The sequence below is a fragment of the Gigantopelta aegis genome, chromosome 4 (genome assembly GCF_016097555.1).
Source record: "Gigantopelta aegis isolate Gae_Host chromosome 4, Gae_host_genome, whole genome shotgun sequence".
NCBI lineage: Eukaryota > Metazoa > Mollusca > Gastropoda > Neomphalida > Peltospiridae > Gigantopelta > Gigantopelta aegis.
Genome location: NC_054702.1, coordinates 69,646,471 through 69,665,593, shown reverse-complemented (window position 1 = coordinate 69,665,593; position 19,123 = coordinate 69,646,471). Strand labels below are relative to the sequence as shown.

Genomic DNA, 19,123 nt, shown 5'->3' with positions numbered 1-19,123 from the left:
TATTTAATGTTTCATGATTAAAATGCATAGTTTAAATAAAATATGTATTGAAAAATTTATAATTAAATTACAAGTTATCAAATATGTTTACAGTTTACCTTTCTTGCTTTGCCATTAATTTAAAGGTCCATTCTTAGATGATATAAACTTTTCAAATCACTGGGGAACAGTACCCACTGAATTTGCAAGCAAACCGCTTATTATATATGATGTTTCATATCATGATATATCATTAATACGTTGTATTAAAAAAAAGTAGACGTTGTTTTAAAAATAATTAGTCATGAGGAGCAAAAAATTACTTCTTTCATTCTTTTTAAATTTGATTACATGGGAACATAACGCATTTGGTTTCATTTTATAAATATTTTAATTATTTGTTTTAATATTTTATTCCATTGAGTTATGCTTGTGTCGTGTCAAAGAAACATCAGACACCTTAAAAATTAACATTTATTTATTTTTAAAATTTGTGTTTGCCTTGCTACATAGTGATTCGATTTTAACACTAATCCATAAAACCTGTTCAAATGTTTTGATAAGGCACAGTCTGATATGACAACGATTCGGCGATATTGTTATGTTGCTGTTGCTGCTGCTGCTGCTGTCATGGTAGTGACGTTATCAGCAGTATTGTGCCAACTCGACAAACGTGCACCTGTTGTAGCAACACTCGCACGTGATTCCCTGCGTCCCGAACGCTGTCTTTCTCTTCATGATATACGACAGGGCTACAGACTTCTTCAAACGAAGATCTCTGGCAATGGACGAGTGGCTGTCATCTAAAACCAATAAATCATTCAGTTAATCAATAACTTAATCAATCAATCAATCAGTTAATCAATAAATCAGTTAATCAATAAATCAAGCACTTAATCAAGCAATCGCTTAATCAATCAATCACTTACTCAGTTAATCAGTTAACCAATCACTTAGTTAAGCAATTAATACAATCGGTTAATCAGTTAAACAGTCATTTAATTAAGCAATAACGTAATAAATCAATCAGTTAATCAATCACTTAATCAATCACTTAATCAAGCAATCACTTAATCAATCAATAAATCAATCAGTTAAGCATACAGCTTGCTCAATAAATTAATCAGTTAATCAATCAATCATTTAATCAATAAATCAATCAGTTAATCAATAAATCAATCACTTAATCAAGCAGTAACTTAATAAATCAATCATTTAATCAAGCAATAACTTAATTAATAAATCAATCAGTTAATCAATCAATCACTTAATCAAGCAACAATCACTTAATCAAGCAATCAATTAGTTAATCGAATAATCACTTAATCAATAAATTAATCAGTTAATCAAGCAATCACTTAATCAAAAAATCAATCAGTTAATCAATCAATCAGTTAAAGTTAGGAATGTAAAGGGTTTTATAACAACATCTCAGCAAATCCAGTATAAGAAACATAGGAAAAAAATAGTTTTATTTAACGACACCACTAGAGCACATTGATTTATTAATCGACTATTGGGTTTCAAACATTAAAATTTGGTAATTCCGCTATATTTGTCCATTAGTAGTAACGGATCTTTTATATGCACCATCCCACAGACAAGAGAGCACATACCACGGTCTTTGATATACCAGCCGTGGTGCATTAGCTGGAAAGATAAATAGCCGAATGGACCCACCGACATGGATCGATCCTAGACCGACAGCGCATCAAACTAGGGCTTTACCACTGGGCTATGTCTCGCCTCGAGTAGTCTGTAAGAGAGCTAGACGGACATTTGGACATAAATTTCAGTCCCTTCTGAATTCCGCGATTTGCAGAATTTGCACCATCGTGCAGAATAGTTGTTCGTCCGCGGAAAATCACTTTTCGTGCAGAACACGTGCAGAATTCATAATTTTAGGCCGTGGAATTTGTCTTAAACACCGCAAAATGTTCGATATTTCTGAATTGTAACACTAAACATGGAATTTTAATAGTGTTTACTTTCCATGCAGTAATAAATAGAAGCACAAAGCATTTCTTTCTTTTCTTTTAAGTTATTACAGGCTGGACTGGTAACCGCCTCTACTAGTCTGCGTAACCTGCGTTTGGGACCAGCCTTTAGTTTCTGTCATTGAATCGGAAATCCTCGCAAGTTGGAGCGCAATAGATTGTGGCGAGATGTTCCGATCGATGCTCGGTGCGGAGGTTACGGAAACCGACGAAGACGGCTTGTAATTACACTTTGACAGATTCCACAAATACCAAATAGGATTCAGCAATTCCATTCTATTTAATATAAAATAATTATATTAACATATAAGTATCGATTGTTGGAATCGTGATGTTAAGCATCTATATTTAAGTATTTATTAATCACAAATCACATTTAACATAGAATCCGTAAGCGTAATAATAGGAGTTTTTTCCATATCGTTTCCATTTCAAGTTTTAATGATTCAGTCTTCCGATTCTTTTTCAAGTTTTAATGATTCAATCTTCCGATTATTTTTTAGCGAGATTCCTCGCCTCCACGTCATTTCTCCGCCTGACTATGTTGACTTTTTTTTTTCGTGACTCGTATGACAGCCATTCTGCAGAACGCCATGGTTCGCGTTTAGTCTCTACATGTCCGAGCCTGTCCTGACAGCACTGGAAGATTGACCGCCCCACTCTAAGAAGAAATAGGAAGCGGGGTCGGCCCCTACTACTCTTTTCTTGACTTTACTTTGTTTTATTGTGATACCATCTCGTATCCTCCGGAGTCGGGCCTGTCCGCACCACTATACCAACCCATGATGACTGGACTATACCCTAGTCTGATTCTCTCTCTCGTTCAGACGGATCCGGCTTCTCAAGATCTGTATTTCAGCATAGCACTACACCTTCAACGTCTATTGACTGTCAATCTAGGGGTTTTCTTGACGGGATGCAACCCATCTTGTCCCTACAAGCTGTGCACCCTAACGTTCAAAAGTTTATGTCGAAATTACTTAATTTTTAAAAAATATTATTAAATAGTCCGATCCTCTCTTCTTTCTCTTATTTATTTTTGGACTGTCCTAAAATGCTCCAAATTATATAAATATTCGACCGAGCAGTCAATTCTTTTTATTTTTGGCTTGTAACTTTTTTTTTTTCTTTAAATTCTATTAACCTTTCTCCTAATTGCTATTTTCAAAATTCTGCCCATTTTCAACAATACCCCTCACCCACCTCCATCCCGAGTCAGGTCACCGATCTTATCCAATTTCTTTTTGCCCACCCGATCTAATTTAGTGACCAAATTTAATGAGTAGAATTTTCTTTATTAATTATATTAATTAGAGATGCGCATCAAAATTTTAAAGGCCCACTATTTAATTTTTGGATGTAAATTTCTAAATTGTCCGCTTATTTTTTTTCTGTCCCGGAACAAGCCCCTGGCTATCCAGAGACAGGCCCCGGGACGGACATGCTCAAAACTCTAGTGGTATATGAGCATGTAAAAATTGTTCGCACTCGCACTCAATCTTCCGGAAGCACCCGTCTGCTTAAAACATAAATCGTCTTCTCTCTCGCGAATTTCAAATAAATATGTAACATTTTGAACATCTAGTTTTAATTTATAAGTGTTATTTTTCAGTTTTATATGTTGCAGAATTTGCTGCAGAATTCATAAAATTCTACCGCAGAATGTCAAATTTTACCGCGGAATTTTAAAATTTTTGCCGCGGAATTCGGGGGGGGGGGGGGGTGATAAATACGATCTCATTACAGTCAGAGACCAAGCTATGTATTTTTTTGGCAATTGCCGATAGTTGGGGTAATCTCACTTTTTTATCACTTGTGACTTAGGTCGTTTTCCCCGTGGAGCCTTCGCATCTAAACAAACACATGGTACAACGAAGAACAATCAAGATGTAAACGTGTAAACGAGTACATATAACTGCATTATTTTAAACTGGGGGGAGGGGCGGGATTTATCTCAGTCGGTTGAGCGCTCGCTTGAGGTGCTTGCGTCACAGGATCGAACCAGCTCAATAAATTTAGTTATCCCTGTACAATAAAGTTAAAGTGTTTTGCGTTTAATGACACCACTAAAGCATACTGATTTATTAATCATCGGCTGTTGGATGTCAAACATTTGGTAATTTTTACATATAATCTTAGAGAGGAAACCCGCTACATTGTTTTCATTAATAACAAGGGATCTTTTGCGTGCACCATCCCACAGTCAGGATAGCACATACCACGGCCTTTGATATACCAGTCGTGGTGCACTGGCTAGAACCAGAAATAGCCTAATAGGTCCACCAAATGGAATCGATCCAAGATCAACCACGCATCAGGCAATCTCTTTGCCACTGGGCTATGTCCCGCCCTCCGTTCCAATAAGTGCCTCACTGACTGGTGTATCAAAGGTTGTGGTATGTGCTATCCTAATTGTGGGAAAGTTCATATAAAAGATCATTTGCTGCTAATGGAATAAATGTAGCGGGTTTCCTCTGAAGTGTAACTGTTTAATGCACTGAAGAAACACAGATGGTTCATCTTGAGACGCTAAAAAATATACACAATCTGATTCTTTCAGCAAACACTGAACTTCCATCGCCAGATATTACACTAATGCTAGGTATAGATTACCAACAATCACTGCCAGCACAAAGTTGGCAACTTTCTGCTGTCACGACTTTCGTCGTATACGATTCTATAACAATTTTAGTTGTTAATCTGAGCGTATCTGTTGTAAATCGGGAGTTGAGGAGATTACAACGCAACCGTCGAGTTGGCCAATTTCGCCGTGACAGTTGGCAGCCTTATACTAGCATTAATTATTACATTTGTTTCTTCTCTGAGTATTCAATACATTTTATACTTACTGATTTTTTGTTATCAATTATTTTAACAAAACAAAACAAACAAAAACAAAAAAACACCCACACTTTCTAATCTCTGGCATCATAGCTCTGTCTGTCTAAACTTTAGTAAAGGGTTCTAGTCTTTGCATTCGGAATAACTTTATGATTTAGTTTCTGTCTTTTCTAAATAGGCAATGTTAGTGTCAAGCAAAACGTCCATGTGGCTGTATTGAACAAATGTATGTCCAACGGAAATGAAGGGAAAAATCTAATCATAACATTTAAGATTATGAGACGATTATTTCACTTATTTACAAACTTTGCAGTTAGTCTGAGACCGTTGTATTTGGTGCACAGATTCTTGTTCCCACAAGTATATAAACTGTTCCATTTGATTTAATGTTTGGTAAAGAACTCGTCAATGTCAATATATATGCTGCATATGTCAACATAGCAATACACTTTCTGTTGTAGATACTTTAACACAGTCGGGGCAGTACAAACCATGACATTCGATATACTTGTTGATAATTATATGGAACTAAATACAACTTACGGTCCGATGTGTGTGTGTGTGTGTGTGTGTGTGTGTGTGTGTGTGTGTGTGTGTGTGTGTGTGTGTGTGTGTGTGTGTGTGTGTGTGTTTGTTTGTTTGTTTGTGTGTGTGTATAGCGTGTATAATGCTAGTGTCAGATTACCAACTGTTACGACTAAGTTGGCAAAATCGCCGATCTCACGACTTCTACGGTCGTCCATTTGCTAGTCTAAGTGGTCTTACAAATCAATTTTCTCGTCGTATAGCCAATTAGTTGTTAATCTGAAGGCACCCGTTGGGGAAATTACAACACAACCGTCGACGTGACCAACTTCGTCGTAACAGACCGGCCTCGGTGGCGTCGTGCTTAGACCATCGGTCTACAGGCTGGTAGGTACTGGGTTCGGACCCAGTCGAGGCATGGGATTTTTAATCCAGATACCGACTCCAAACCCTGAGTGAGTGCTCCGCAAGGCTCAATGGGTAGGTGTAAACCACTTGCACTGACCGGTGATCCATAACTGGTTCAATAAAGGCCATGGCTTGTGCTATCCTGCCTGTGGGAAGCGCAAATAAAAGATCCCTTGCTGCTAATCGGAAAGAGTAGCCCATGTAGTGGAGACAGCGGGTTTCCTCTCAAACTCTGCGTGGTCCTTAACCATGTCTGACGCAATATAACCGTAAATAAAATGTGTTGAGTGCGTCGTTAAATAAAACATTTTTTTCTTTCGTCGTAACAGTTGACAGTCTTATCCTAGCATAACGTACGACCTTCAATTAGCAACTAACACGAGCAATATTATTGTACGTGCGTAACACTAACAAGTATTTCTGTTACAGTTGATCGGAAATAATAAGCAACATCCAATTAGTTACCGTGAAACCTAAAGTCTACATTCATCCCTTATATTAACGTTAATACCAGGACATGCAACAAACTAAACTATAACAGTATTATATGCGGACCAGTGGTTAGAACTTAATCCGGTGACACATTTTAAAACTCGAGACTTATAGAACAATACTGTTATACTAGTACGTCGTTTGATACTAGAATCTGCATAGTTCTTTACACGGTGTTTTTATTTAACTCTTGCATTTTTATATTGATTATATTGCATTTGCCATAGCTTGACACCCGATAGCCGATGTATTGTTCGTGCTGGGGTGTCGTTAAACATCTAATCTAATCTAACATAGATACTAGAAATTCAACCTCAACAAATATATTAAAATAACAAATTTAAAATCAGGACTTCACTGTACCATCCTATTTCTCTGAAGGCGACCGAAGGAAAACATATCCTACATAGACGTTTCCGTTTGGGTACCAGTGATTTAAATGGGCATACATTTAAGTGTACCTCAGTAGAAGACGCCGAATATTTCATGTTTTTGTCTATTAACCCAGTTGTTATAATATTAACTGCCAAACTTTAATGTCTACCAAAATATGTATTTATACATTTAAATGTGTTCAAAACGTGCTTATAAATACTAAGCGTTTCGATATTAATTAACCATTTATTATTTAAACTATTTAAAGCGTTAACCTCCAGGTCCCGAACGGTACCCTTGAAATATATTGTAAATTAGCATTGATATGACAGTAAAATGTTACAATGTAACTTACATGCAGTTATTATAACTACAACTTATATTTGTTTTAGATAGTAAGAATATGGAATTTAGGTAAGAATATGGAATTTAACTTAACGTTTAACGACACTCCAGCACCAAAAATATATCGGCTATTGGGTTTCAAATTAAGGTAAATACTAGTATATGAATAAATCGATAATCAACATCAATATAAATGTTCAAAAGTTAAATTAAAACAAAGTGTGAAGAGCTATGCAAAAATACAATACCCACATGTTGGTCTGGACATACACGTCACCTTAAGACGCATATATTAATCGTCTGTAATAAACACATGCGCTTAGTATATATATATATATATATATATATATATATATATATATATATATATATATATATATATATATATATATATATATATATATATATATATATACTAAGCGCATGTTTATATATATATATATATTTATATATTCAAACCTGTCTTAAGCGACCACTTTTTCCCCTCCCAAACGATTTATAATGTAAATGTACCTGTAATAAGCGGTCACCTGTCTAACGCGGCCAGCGGCCACCTAAATCGGATCCCAAATCGCTACAATACCTGTATTAAGCGGCCACAGTAAATGTTTACTATACTCGTATATTCTATAAAAGAGATATTTTAACAACAGCGACAATGTGCAGCAAATAACCGATCTTCACACCTTCAGAAGAACGGTTAATTTAATACATTCCAGTTACAACCGTTAATTAGCAGTACAGACGGTAAAACAAGAACAACAAATGTTTTGAAGACACTATACGTGGCAACCTGTAATCAGACTTAAGCGGCCACTTTTATCTACTCCCTTGTGTGACCGCTTATGACAGATTTGACTGTGTGTATGTGTGTATATATCTATATATATAAATATATACTCTTCAAAAAAAGAAACGCAAAAGGGTACAAATGGGTTATAACTCCGATTTTATGTTTCCTGCCGGTTCATGCTTTGTGAATATAAGGTCATTGCATGTCCCAAACACATTCCCACGGTTACATTCGATAAAACGCAGCTACTGTACAATAAAGTTCCAAAATGTGAATATTCGCAAAAACGCAGCCACGTGCAAACCATGTCACCACTGCACGTGCGTTGTCTACACGTGCAACATGAACACCGACAGTATAAAAGTGCAGGGTGTTCGCTTGCCTGGCCTCTGTATCTGGCCGACAGTTGACAATCCAGGACATGCCACGTCTCAGTGAACCGTAGAGAAACAATGCCATCGGCCGACTAGACGCAGGCGAATCCAGAACGGCCGTTGCCAGGGCATTCCATGTGTCCCCAAGCACCATCTCCAGACTGTGGGACCGTTACCAGCAACATGGATCAACACGTGACCTCCCTAGATCCGGTCGACCACGGGTCACTACCCCCGGGCAGGACCGCTACATCCGGGTACGCCACCTTCGGGAACGATTGACTACTGCCACCTCCACAGCCGCAGCAATACCAGGTTTGCGCAGGATATCCGACCAGACCGTACGGAACCGCCTACGTGAGGTAGGAATTCGTGCCAGACGTCCAGTTCGAGGTGTCATCTTAACACCACAACACCGTCGACTCCGACTGCAGTGGTGCCAGATTCATCGACAATGGCCTCAACTGCGATGGAGACAGGTGTGGTTCAGTGACGAGTCCCGATTTCTGCTCCGACGTCATGATGGAAGATGTCGCGTGTATAGGCGTCGTGGTGAACGTTATGCGGCAAACTGCGTGCAGGAAGTGGACAGATTCGGCGGGGGTAGTGTCATGGTGTGGGCAGCCATCTCACACACTGGCAGAACTGACCTGGTCCACGTGCAGGGCAACCTGAATGCACAGGGCTACATTGACCAGATCCTCCGGCCACACATCGTTCCAGTTATGGCCAACGCCAACGCAGTGTTCCAACATGACAACGCCAGGCCTCACACAGCACGTCTCACAACGGCTTTCCTACAGAACAACAACATTAATGTCCTTCCTTGGCCATCGATATCACCGGATTTGAACCCAATTGAGCATCTATGGGACGAGTTGGACCGACGCCTCCGACAGCGACAACCACAGCCCCAGACCCTGCCCGAGCTGGCAGCAGCCTTGCAGGCCGAGTGGGCCACCATCCCCCGGGACGTCATCCGTACTCTGGTTGCTTCAATGGGCAGGCGGTGCCAGGCAGTTGTCAACACACGCGGAGGCCACACCCGGTATTGACTCCAGATGACCTTGACCTTGGTGGTGTGTCCTATCACTTACTCACAATGGACTAGAGTGAATTGTGAACAATCCTGCAACATTTGGTAATTATCGGACTCACCATTCAATAATTAAATCAATTCTCCAAATGTTACGACAATGTGGTTTTGCGTTTCTTCTTTTGAAGAGTATATATATATATATATATATATATATATATATATATATATATATATATATATATAAACACGTAATACATAATGCGTAACCTGCATCAATCTTCTTTCTAAGCTAACGGGTTGAGTAAAATCCATTTGTGCGTCCCCTATACACGTGTGTGTGTCCGATCACACTATATGCATTGTGCATTACGTATACATATACGTATACGGATAACGGACAAATGACTGACAGAACCTATTTAAAGAAAAGCTGCGTGTAACGTTGGAAGTTGATCCATACGCGTACGGGACGGGGAGCCCCCTACCCCTACCCCCACCCCGCCCCAGTGCTGGAGCAAATCTTCAAATTCGGGCAAAAGCGTGAGATATTCTTGAAAAATGTGCTCAAATGAGGTCTTTTTACTATGTATTTCCATCATTCTACTCGCAAAATTGGTTGTAATTCATGTAAAAATTATTAGTGATTCATTTGCAACCATATATAAGCTGTTTGACAGTAATGCTAATAGGAAACAACGTTGTTATCCAGATTCGGGCATTTTCGTTAAATTTGGGCAAAAACCAGCCTGCCCTCCCCCACCCTACCCCCTATTGTCAAAACTGGGAGCCCATACGCCTATGAGTTGATCTACGTTAGCATCCTGACGGTGCACATAAACCTGACATCTCATAAATGAGTCTGATCGCATTCGTAACTTCTAAGACTTTAATATTTACCCATTGAGATACTGACATAAAACAACAACGCAGATCTACGTCATACTATGACGTTGTATGTACGGCTTCTCCAATAAGGTGCTGTTCGCACGTAAACGTAAACATACGACAGACGTAACTGTCAACGTAAACGTAAAATACATCAAATTAGGTTGCATGTAAGACTTCGCGGTTAATTTGTTATTCGCACATAAAAGTAAACATACGACAGACATTTAACTGTTATCGTAAAAATTTATATTACGGTATACGTTTACATCAAATTAGGTTACATGTAAGACTTCGCGGTTAATTTGTTATTCGCACATAAAAGTAAATATACGACGTAAACGTAAAAGTATACATTAATGTACACTAGTATTACGTTAAACAAAGTACGACTTCGCAAAGAAATTGTTATTCGCTAACATCCGACAAATAAAAAAAACATACGACAAAAAAAAAAAAAAAAAAAAAAAAAAAAACATATGATAAAAAAAACGGTCAAGGAAGGAAATGTTTTATTTAACGACGCACACAACACATTTTATTTACGGTTATATGGCGTCAGACATGTGGTTAAGGACCACACAGATATTGAGGGAGGAAACGTGCTGTCGCCACTTCATGGGCTACTCTTTTCGATTAGCAAAAAGGGATCTTTTATATGCACCACCCCATAGACAGAATAACACATACCACGGCCTTTGGTGTACCAGTCGTGGTGCACTGACTGGAGCGAGAAATAAAAAACGGTCAAAGTAAACGTGATGTTTATATTTCATACCTTTTTGAGAACACTGGTAGATTCATTACCCGTATTCTTCCATGATATGGTCTATTTATTCATTTTAATTTGTTTTCGTGTTTTTCTTAAAGTGTAGTCCAAGCACCATGGCCTGGGCATACAGCTATCAGAAATTATTATAGTATTATATTTTAGTCTTTAGCTCATAAAACATTCCTTACATTCACCACATTTTAATCATTTCTGAGGGCGGGACGGAGCCTAGTGGTAAAGCGTCCGGTCTAGGATCGATCCCCGATATTAGAAATAGAAATAGACCGCTCTAACCAGTGCACCACGACTGGTATATCAAAGGTCGTGGTGTGTGCTACCCTGTCTATGGGATGGTGCATATAAAAAATCCCTTGCTACTAATGGAAAAATGTAGGTTTTATCTCTAAGACTATATGTCAAAATTAACAAATGTTTGACATCCAATAAATCGATATGCTCTAGTGGTATCGTGAAGCAAAACAAACAAACGGCAGAAAAATATAAAAGATACCTTGCATCTAATGAAAAAATGTAGCGGGTTTCGTTTGAAGACTACGAGTCAGAATTACCAAATGTTTGATATCCAATAACCTATGATTAATAAACAATGTGCTCTAGTGGTGTCGTTCAACAAAACAACCTTCCAGCTGTTCTAAAAAAAAAGTAAAGTTAGTTTTATTTAACGACGCCACTGGAGCACATTGATTTGTTTATCTTATCATCGGCTGTTGAACGTCAAACATATGGTCATTCTGACACTGTTTTTGGAGGCTACTCTTTTACGACAGGCAGCAAGGGATCTTTTATTTGCGCTTCCCACACGCAGGATAACACAAACCATGGCCTTTGTTGAACCAGTTATGGATCACTGGTCGGTGCAAGTGGTTTACACCTACCCATTGAGCCTTGCGGAGTACTCAGTCAGGGTTTGGAGTCGGTATCTGGATTAAAAATTTCATGGCTCGACTGGGATCCGAACCCAGTACCTACCAGTCTGTAGACCGATGGCCTAACCACGACGCCACCGAGGCCGGTTTCAGCTGTTCTAATAGTAATAGTCTAGCACACTGCAAGAGAAAGTCTTAGAACACTAAGTGGGCGGGATTTAGCTCAGTCGGTTGAGTGCCCGCTTGAGGTGTTTGCGTCGCAGGATCGAACCACCTTGGTGGACGTATAGGGCTGATTAGATTTTTTTCTCGTTCCAACCAGTGCATCACAACTGGACAAAGGTCGTGGTTTGTGTTTTCCTGTCTGTGGGAAAGTGCATATAAAAGATCCCTTGCTGTATTAGAAAACAAGTAGCAGGTTTCCTCTGATGACTACGAGCCAATACTAAATGGAATAATATAATTAATCATTATTGGCCCTGAGATCCTAGCTAATAAATGATCAGAAGACACACCAAGAACACAAATTACTTAATAACTGAACTCCGTGGTCTAGTGTTGCTGAACAATCAAGCTGACGACAGTGGTTCAAATCCCGTCAAAGCTTGCTCACATTTTCATTCATCTGCACGTATGCAACACGTCTTAACAAGAACATGTAGAACTCATCAAATCACATCTGCATCACTTTACAGTTTGCAGTTTACACCACTGATGATCTCCCAATTCAGAAGACATTGGTATTTTGGTGAGGGGAGGTGTGAAACTGGCACCTTGTATTAGGGTTTCTTGACTTGGAAATAACTACCTGGGGCCTAATTCACTAAACTCTCGCAACTTTGCGATATCCTTGCAAAGAGGATGCTTTGTTGTCTAACAGAGCCTAAATGAGCTTTGTGAATTGGGCCTCTGGTGTTTGTACGTCTCCTACTGGTGTCCAACTGCCATATATTATATATGTAGAGTCAATGGAGAAACTGGTACCCAGGTTATTGGCATTAGATCACACACGCCATTTGTGGTGGCTTTTTGTGCACATTAGGAACATGATTACACTTACACATGTTCAATATTCAAACCCAGTTTGTTTGTGGTGAATTCACATCAAACAAAACTAGACATCTGCAAATGAACTGAGTATATGTACACCAATATGGCCAACATATAACCTACTTTTTACACGCACCAGTTGTTTTACAGGTCCTTAAAATATGGCTATCGTCTTTGGAACAGTAGTTCTATCTAGCTTAGATTTTGATATAATGAATATAATATTCATTAATATGTATACATTGGTAAATCTAATATGATGGACACGTGGCTTACCTTTTATGTCCACCAGTTAAATACGGGTTTAGGCTTTAGAATCGCGATTCTGTATGCTTCACGTTTCGACATATTCATTGAAAATGTTTGTATATGGTGGCCATCTTTAAATCCAATATGGCGAACATATGACCTACTTTTTATATGAACCAATAGTTTCATAGGTCCCTAAACTATGAGTATACCCTTTGGGACAACGGTTCTATATGGCTTAGATTTTGAAAGATTGATTAAAAATGTTAAGGCGGCTATAACACCTTAAAATATGTGTATGCTTTAGGACAATGATGTTATCAGTCTTAAAATTCATAGTATTTAACTTCAGTGATTGCTGATAACAGCCATTTACTTAAATTATATAGCTTTCCATCCCTTATATTACAAAAATGTCCTTCAAAATTAACAATATGTTTTTAATGTGAAATAGGGACGGGATGTAGCCCAGTGGTAAAGCGTTCGCTTGATGCGCCAGCGGTTTGGGATCGATACCCGTCGGTGGGCCCATTGGGCTATTTCTCCGTCCAACCTGCGCAGCGGTGATGCATATACTATGGTCATTAACTTGACAGTTACAACAGCAGAAACAGGATTTGGGTTCATTATTTTTGTCCCGAATGTTTTCAAAAATGAAAAGGTTTGCATTGTAAAAAAAAAAAAAATGGGTTTGTCTCCGTGAAAAAAGTTATGGGTTTTAGTGATTTCCCTAGAAATTAGGCAAGGCATGGTAGACCAAACACTTTTGGGGCACTTTCACCATTTTCGGGGCACTTGTGTTTCATTAAAAATACACAAAAAGTAATTGAAATAAACATTAATGTAATTTTTGTGCCTGCTTTAATAAATGAATGGCAAAAGATATAAAAGGCATATTTTATTAATTAATAATACCTTTTTGGGTGTTTTATAAAGGCTATTTTAGAATTAATTACTGAAAAAAGCTTGTTTAATCTCAGGGCAGCATGGCGCTGATTAAGGCTAGATGGTGCTAGGCTATTGAGACATGGTGCTGCACCATGCTAAAACAAGCTAGGGAAAACATTAGTTTTGGTATAGAGGGATTTTTGGTGGGATTTTGAAGGTCGATTGTCATTTGAAATGCATTGCGATAAACGGGACACATTATGCAGGTGAGTTGAAAAGGTTGCGACAAGTTATTGAAAGTAAACGCCACTGTTCCTGTAAGACGGGGCATAGCCCAGTGGTAAAGCGTCGTTTGATGCACAATCGGTGTGGGATCGATACCCATCGGTGGGCCTATTAAACCAGCAACATGCAATATGTGAAAAGGGGGACATTGTCATACAGGAGCATTTGGTCATTTTCACATATAATCTTACAGAGGAAACTCGCCACATGTTTCCATTAGTAGCAAGGGATCTTTTACATGCACCATCCCACACACAAGATAGCACATACCACGGCCTTTGATATACCACTGGCTGGGACGAGGAGAAATAGCTTAATGGGCCCATCGACAGGGGGTCGATCTCACACCGACCGCGCATCAAGCAAGCGCTTTACCACTGGGCTACGTCCCGCCCCTACAGACAGACATGCATACATGAATACACACACACGTGCGCGCGCACGCACGTACACACACAGACACACCACACACGCACACACACAGTTATTAAAAAGCAGACTATTTACTGTCAATATTTTGGTATCCACCAGAGCGACGTTTTCGTCCCATCATGTTGCAGGTTAAGCTGAGCACTTCGCTGATTCGTTCTCCGCAGATCCCGCCGATCGGCGCGCCCTCTCGTCTGTCTTCCGTGGTGCAGACCTTTTCCAAATCTCCCGCCACTGGAACCACGCACACGCACAGTATGAGTACTAGCACCGCTGGGACGTGAATCATCAAACTCATCCCTGTCTCTTCCAGAACTGTGACAGCTGTAAAATTCTGAAGAAAAAAAACCCAATAATTTAAAGAAGGAAGGAAATGTTTTATTTGACGACACACTCAACACATTTTATTTACGGTTATATGGCGTCGGGCATATGGTAAAGGACCACACATATATTGAGAGAGGAAACCAGCTGTCACCACTTCATGGGCTACTCTTTTCGATTAGCAAAAAGGGATCTTTATATGCACCTCCCCATAGACAGGATAGCACATACCACGGCCTTTGGTGTAATTTAAAGTTGAAATCATATACATCTGATATGTTGCCAGAAGTGACAAAGAAGAAGTGTTGATAAATATATTCCTTACATAAATCAACAATTTTGAAATACTCTTTTAGGAGAGGAAGGGGCCAGGGTACCAAAAACAAAGAAAAAGTTTGTTTTGTTTAACAACACCACTAGAGCAGAATGATTAATTAATCATCAGCTATTGGATGTCAAACATTTGGTAATTCTGACACGTAGCCATCAGAGGAAACCCGCTATATTTTGCCTAATGCAGAAAGGGATCTTTTATATGCACTTTCCTACAGACAGGAAAGCACATACCACGGTCTTTGACCAGATGTGGTTCACTGGTTGGAACGAGACAAAACCCATTCAGTTGAATCGATCGACTGAGGTGGTTCGATCCTGTGACGCAAGCACCTGAAGCGAACACTCAACCGACTGAGCAAAATTCCGCCCCAGAAGTAAAAAGGAAAAGCATCAACATTAGCACAGCACATGAATGGAAAATTTGTTTTGTTTAACGACACCACTAGAGCATATTGATTTATTAATAATCGGCTATTAGATTTCAAACATTTGGTAATTTTGACATTTATTTGGCGAGGAAACCCGCTACATTTTTCGATTAGTCGCAAGGGATCTTTTATATGCACCTACCTACAAACAGGATAGCACATATTACGGCCTTTGATATACCAGTCGTGGTGCACTGGCTGGAACGAGAAATAGCCCGATGGGCCCACTGACGGGGATCGATCCCGCATCGACCGTGCATCAAGCGAGCGCTTTACCACTGGATTACGTCCCGCCCCATGAATGGATTAGAAACTCGCTGTGCTTAGCACAGGAATGGATAATAAAAAAACCGTTTCGCTCACCACATTATTGGAAAAAGAAACTCCTCTGGCGTGTGTACAGTGATAGAGAAGAAACCCGCTAAAATCACCACAGTGGAGTAAACAAAACCTGATGTAGGGAACTGTACGACTTCTGGAAGCAGCCAGTATTCTTTCCCCACAGGGCACAGACAGGACAGCACCGACCACGGCGTTTGAAATATCATCTGTAGAGCACTGGTGGGAACGATAAATAGGCTGACAATTAGAATTGAATTTGTCCAGAACCGGGGGTGGGATTTAGCTCAGTCGGTTGAGTGCTCGTTTGAGGTATCTGCGTCGCAGGATCGAACCACCTCAGTGGATCCATTCATCTGAATTTTTTTCTCGTTCCAACCAGTGCACCACAACTAGACAAAGGCCGTGGTATGTGTTTTCCTGTATCTGGGAAAGTGCATATAAAAGATTCCTTCCTTCATTAGGAAAAATGTAGCGGGTTTCCTCTGATGACTACGAGTCAGAATTACCAAATGTTTGACATCCAATAGCTGATGATTAATTAATCAATGTGCTCCAGTGGTGTTGTTGAACAAAACAAACTTTTTTCTCCTTTTTTTTGTTCAAAACCATGCTTTTCAGATTAATTCATTTTATCATTTAAAATATTCTAAACAATTGGTATTTCTTTACTCAAATTATGTAGCCTTCCATCACTTATATTACAAATATGTCTCCCAAACATTAACAATATGTTTTATATTACAAATATGTCTCCCAAACATTAACAATATGTTCTATATTACAAATATGTCTCCCAAACATTAACAATATGTTCTATATTACAAATATGTCTCCCAAACATTAATAATATGTTTTTAATGTGAACTAGGGACGGGACGTAGCCCAGTGGTAAAGCGTTTGCTTGATGCGCCGGCGGTTTGGGGTCGATGCCCGTCGGTGGGCCCATTGGGCTATTTCTCGTTCTAACCTGTGCACCACGACTGGTATATCAAAGGCCGTGGAATATGCTATCCTATCTGTGGGCTTGTGCATATAAAAGATCCCTTGCTACTAATGGAATAATGCAGCGGGTTTCCTTACTGAGACTATGTCGAAATTATCCTCTTTTTTACATCCAATAGCCGATGATTAATAAATCAATGTGCTCTAATGGTGTCGTTAAACAACACAAACTTTAACTTTAACTTTGATGTGAAATAGAAAACAGTCAGTTTCGTAACGAGCGGACAGAATCAATTATGGCTGTCAGACATTTTTTCTTAAATCTGACGGTATATATACCTTTTTCTTGGGTAACTTTTAAGTCCTTGATAATACTTAACTGTCATGTTGATCACCAGTACTAGTATACACAATCTGTTTCAAAGTGAGTGTTTGACTCAAAGTAAATCACAAATTCCGACCATTGCTCAACGACTATTACAGTATATCGTATGTATAGACCAAGGTATGTGAGATTTTTTTTAAAGTTAAAGTTTGTTTTGTTTAACGACACTACTAGAACACCTTGATTTATGAATTGGGTGTCAAACATTTGATAATTTTGACATATAGTCTTAGAGAGGAAACCCACTACATTTTTTCTATTATTAGCAAAATATCTTTAATATACACCTTTCCGCAGATATGATTATCCCCGTCCCGAGTCAACCCCCGTTCCTACCGGAGGCCGGACTCGGGATAGGCGTGTTCGAAACCCTAGTGGTATATGGACACGTTAAACCAGTTACTAAGCTAAGTAAATATGATAACACATACCACGGTCTTTGATATACCCGTCGTGGTGCACTGACTGGAACAAGAGTGAGATTTTAAAAGTTTGGATTAATTCGGCCGCATCAAACGAAAACAAAAACAAAAACAAAAATAAAAACAACATGTTTATCTTAAGGTTAGAAACATTATAATGTGTAACACAATCAATTGCGTCTGTATAATTTTAAGTGCATATACTACGTAACAAAATTAATACCGATAGCATTCCAGTCGCACTAAAATGCTGAAATCTTCGTACTATTATTATTTTTTTAATCTGATACAAATTATAACCTTAAAACAACTTATATATTAAAAACGTCCAACTAAATAGCATAAAATGTTAATAATGTATTGTAATACACTTCAACAACAACAAAAAATTATATAAAAAATCTCATACGGATAAACATTTTCAGAATGCATCTTTGAAGAACATTATCGAAACTAATCGGATGGAAGCTAATAACATAATAATGTCTTCCTATTGACTTGCACGGTCTAATTGATTCTGAAAATAGCCGAATAATCTTACCCGAAAAGACAGATCGACTTGGCACTTGGGCATGGAGAAGTCCGCACTGTCACTTGACAGACAGCGACATTGTGGATGACAATGCGATTCAGCAGACGCAATATATAGATTAGAGCACGAAGCTTTTTATACGCCGCTGATTGCAAAAGAAGAGAAACTTTACAACTCAAACTAATATCCGTCTGCTTGACACCCCAGAACTGCCTGCCTCCTCAGAAGCACGCTTGACGAGAAAAACGAAATAGGCGCCAAGACGAACGTCAACGTAACTCGAGCCGCGCCGGGGTATGGCGAATCACCTGAAATGAATATTTATTCCTTTTGTTACGCTGCACCGCCACATATTATAGAGACAGTTCGTGATTTGTCTTATATTTTGGAATCTTGGCGTCGCCATACGCCTGACACGTGTCTTGTGGTGTAATAATGTAGCTGGCTTGCTGACGGCGGGGACAATGGAACAGCGGGGGTTGTTGGATTAATTGCCCTGTCGGCCTCATCAACGAGATTCCAATTTTGGACTTCCAGAAGGTTACCTCCCCCGCACAAACAGACACTCACTCACTCACTCAATATATATATATATATATATATATATCCTCGCATGCACACCCTAACGCGTTCGCGTACACGCACGCATTCGCTGTAAACACACCAGTCCATGTTCAGCCAAGAAACGTTTCGCTAACGTTCGCGAACTATTTGATTGGTTCCCAACATGGCCATTTGGTTTACCCGAAGCGCATAAACCAGTATAGCGGACGTTTTTCCGCTCGGTCTGGCTGAACTT

The 19,123-nt window shown here is 39.1% G+C and overlaps 1 protein-coding gene across 1 annotated transcript; it reads right to left on the bottom strand.

Annotated features, from left to right (window-relative positions):
- Window positions 1–430: 430 nt before the first annotated feature.
- LOC121369741 (con-Ins Im2-like) lies at window positions 431–18,475 on the bottom strand. Its single transcript, XM_041494798.1, has 3 exons — window positions 18,334–18,475; window positions 14,692–14,947; window positions 431–782 (listed from the first exon to the last, which is right to left on the bottom strand). The coding sequence occupies exons 1-3, from the start codon at window positions 18,364–18,366 to the stop codon at window positions 625–627; spliced, it is 447 nt and encodes a 148-aa protein (XP_041350732.1). The 5' UTR covers window positions 18,367–18,475; the 3' UTR covers window positions 431–624.
- Window positions 18,476–19,123: the final 648 nt, after the last annotated feature.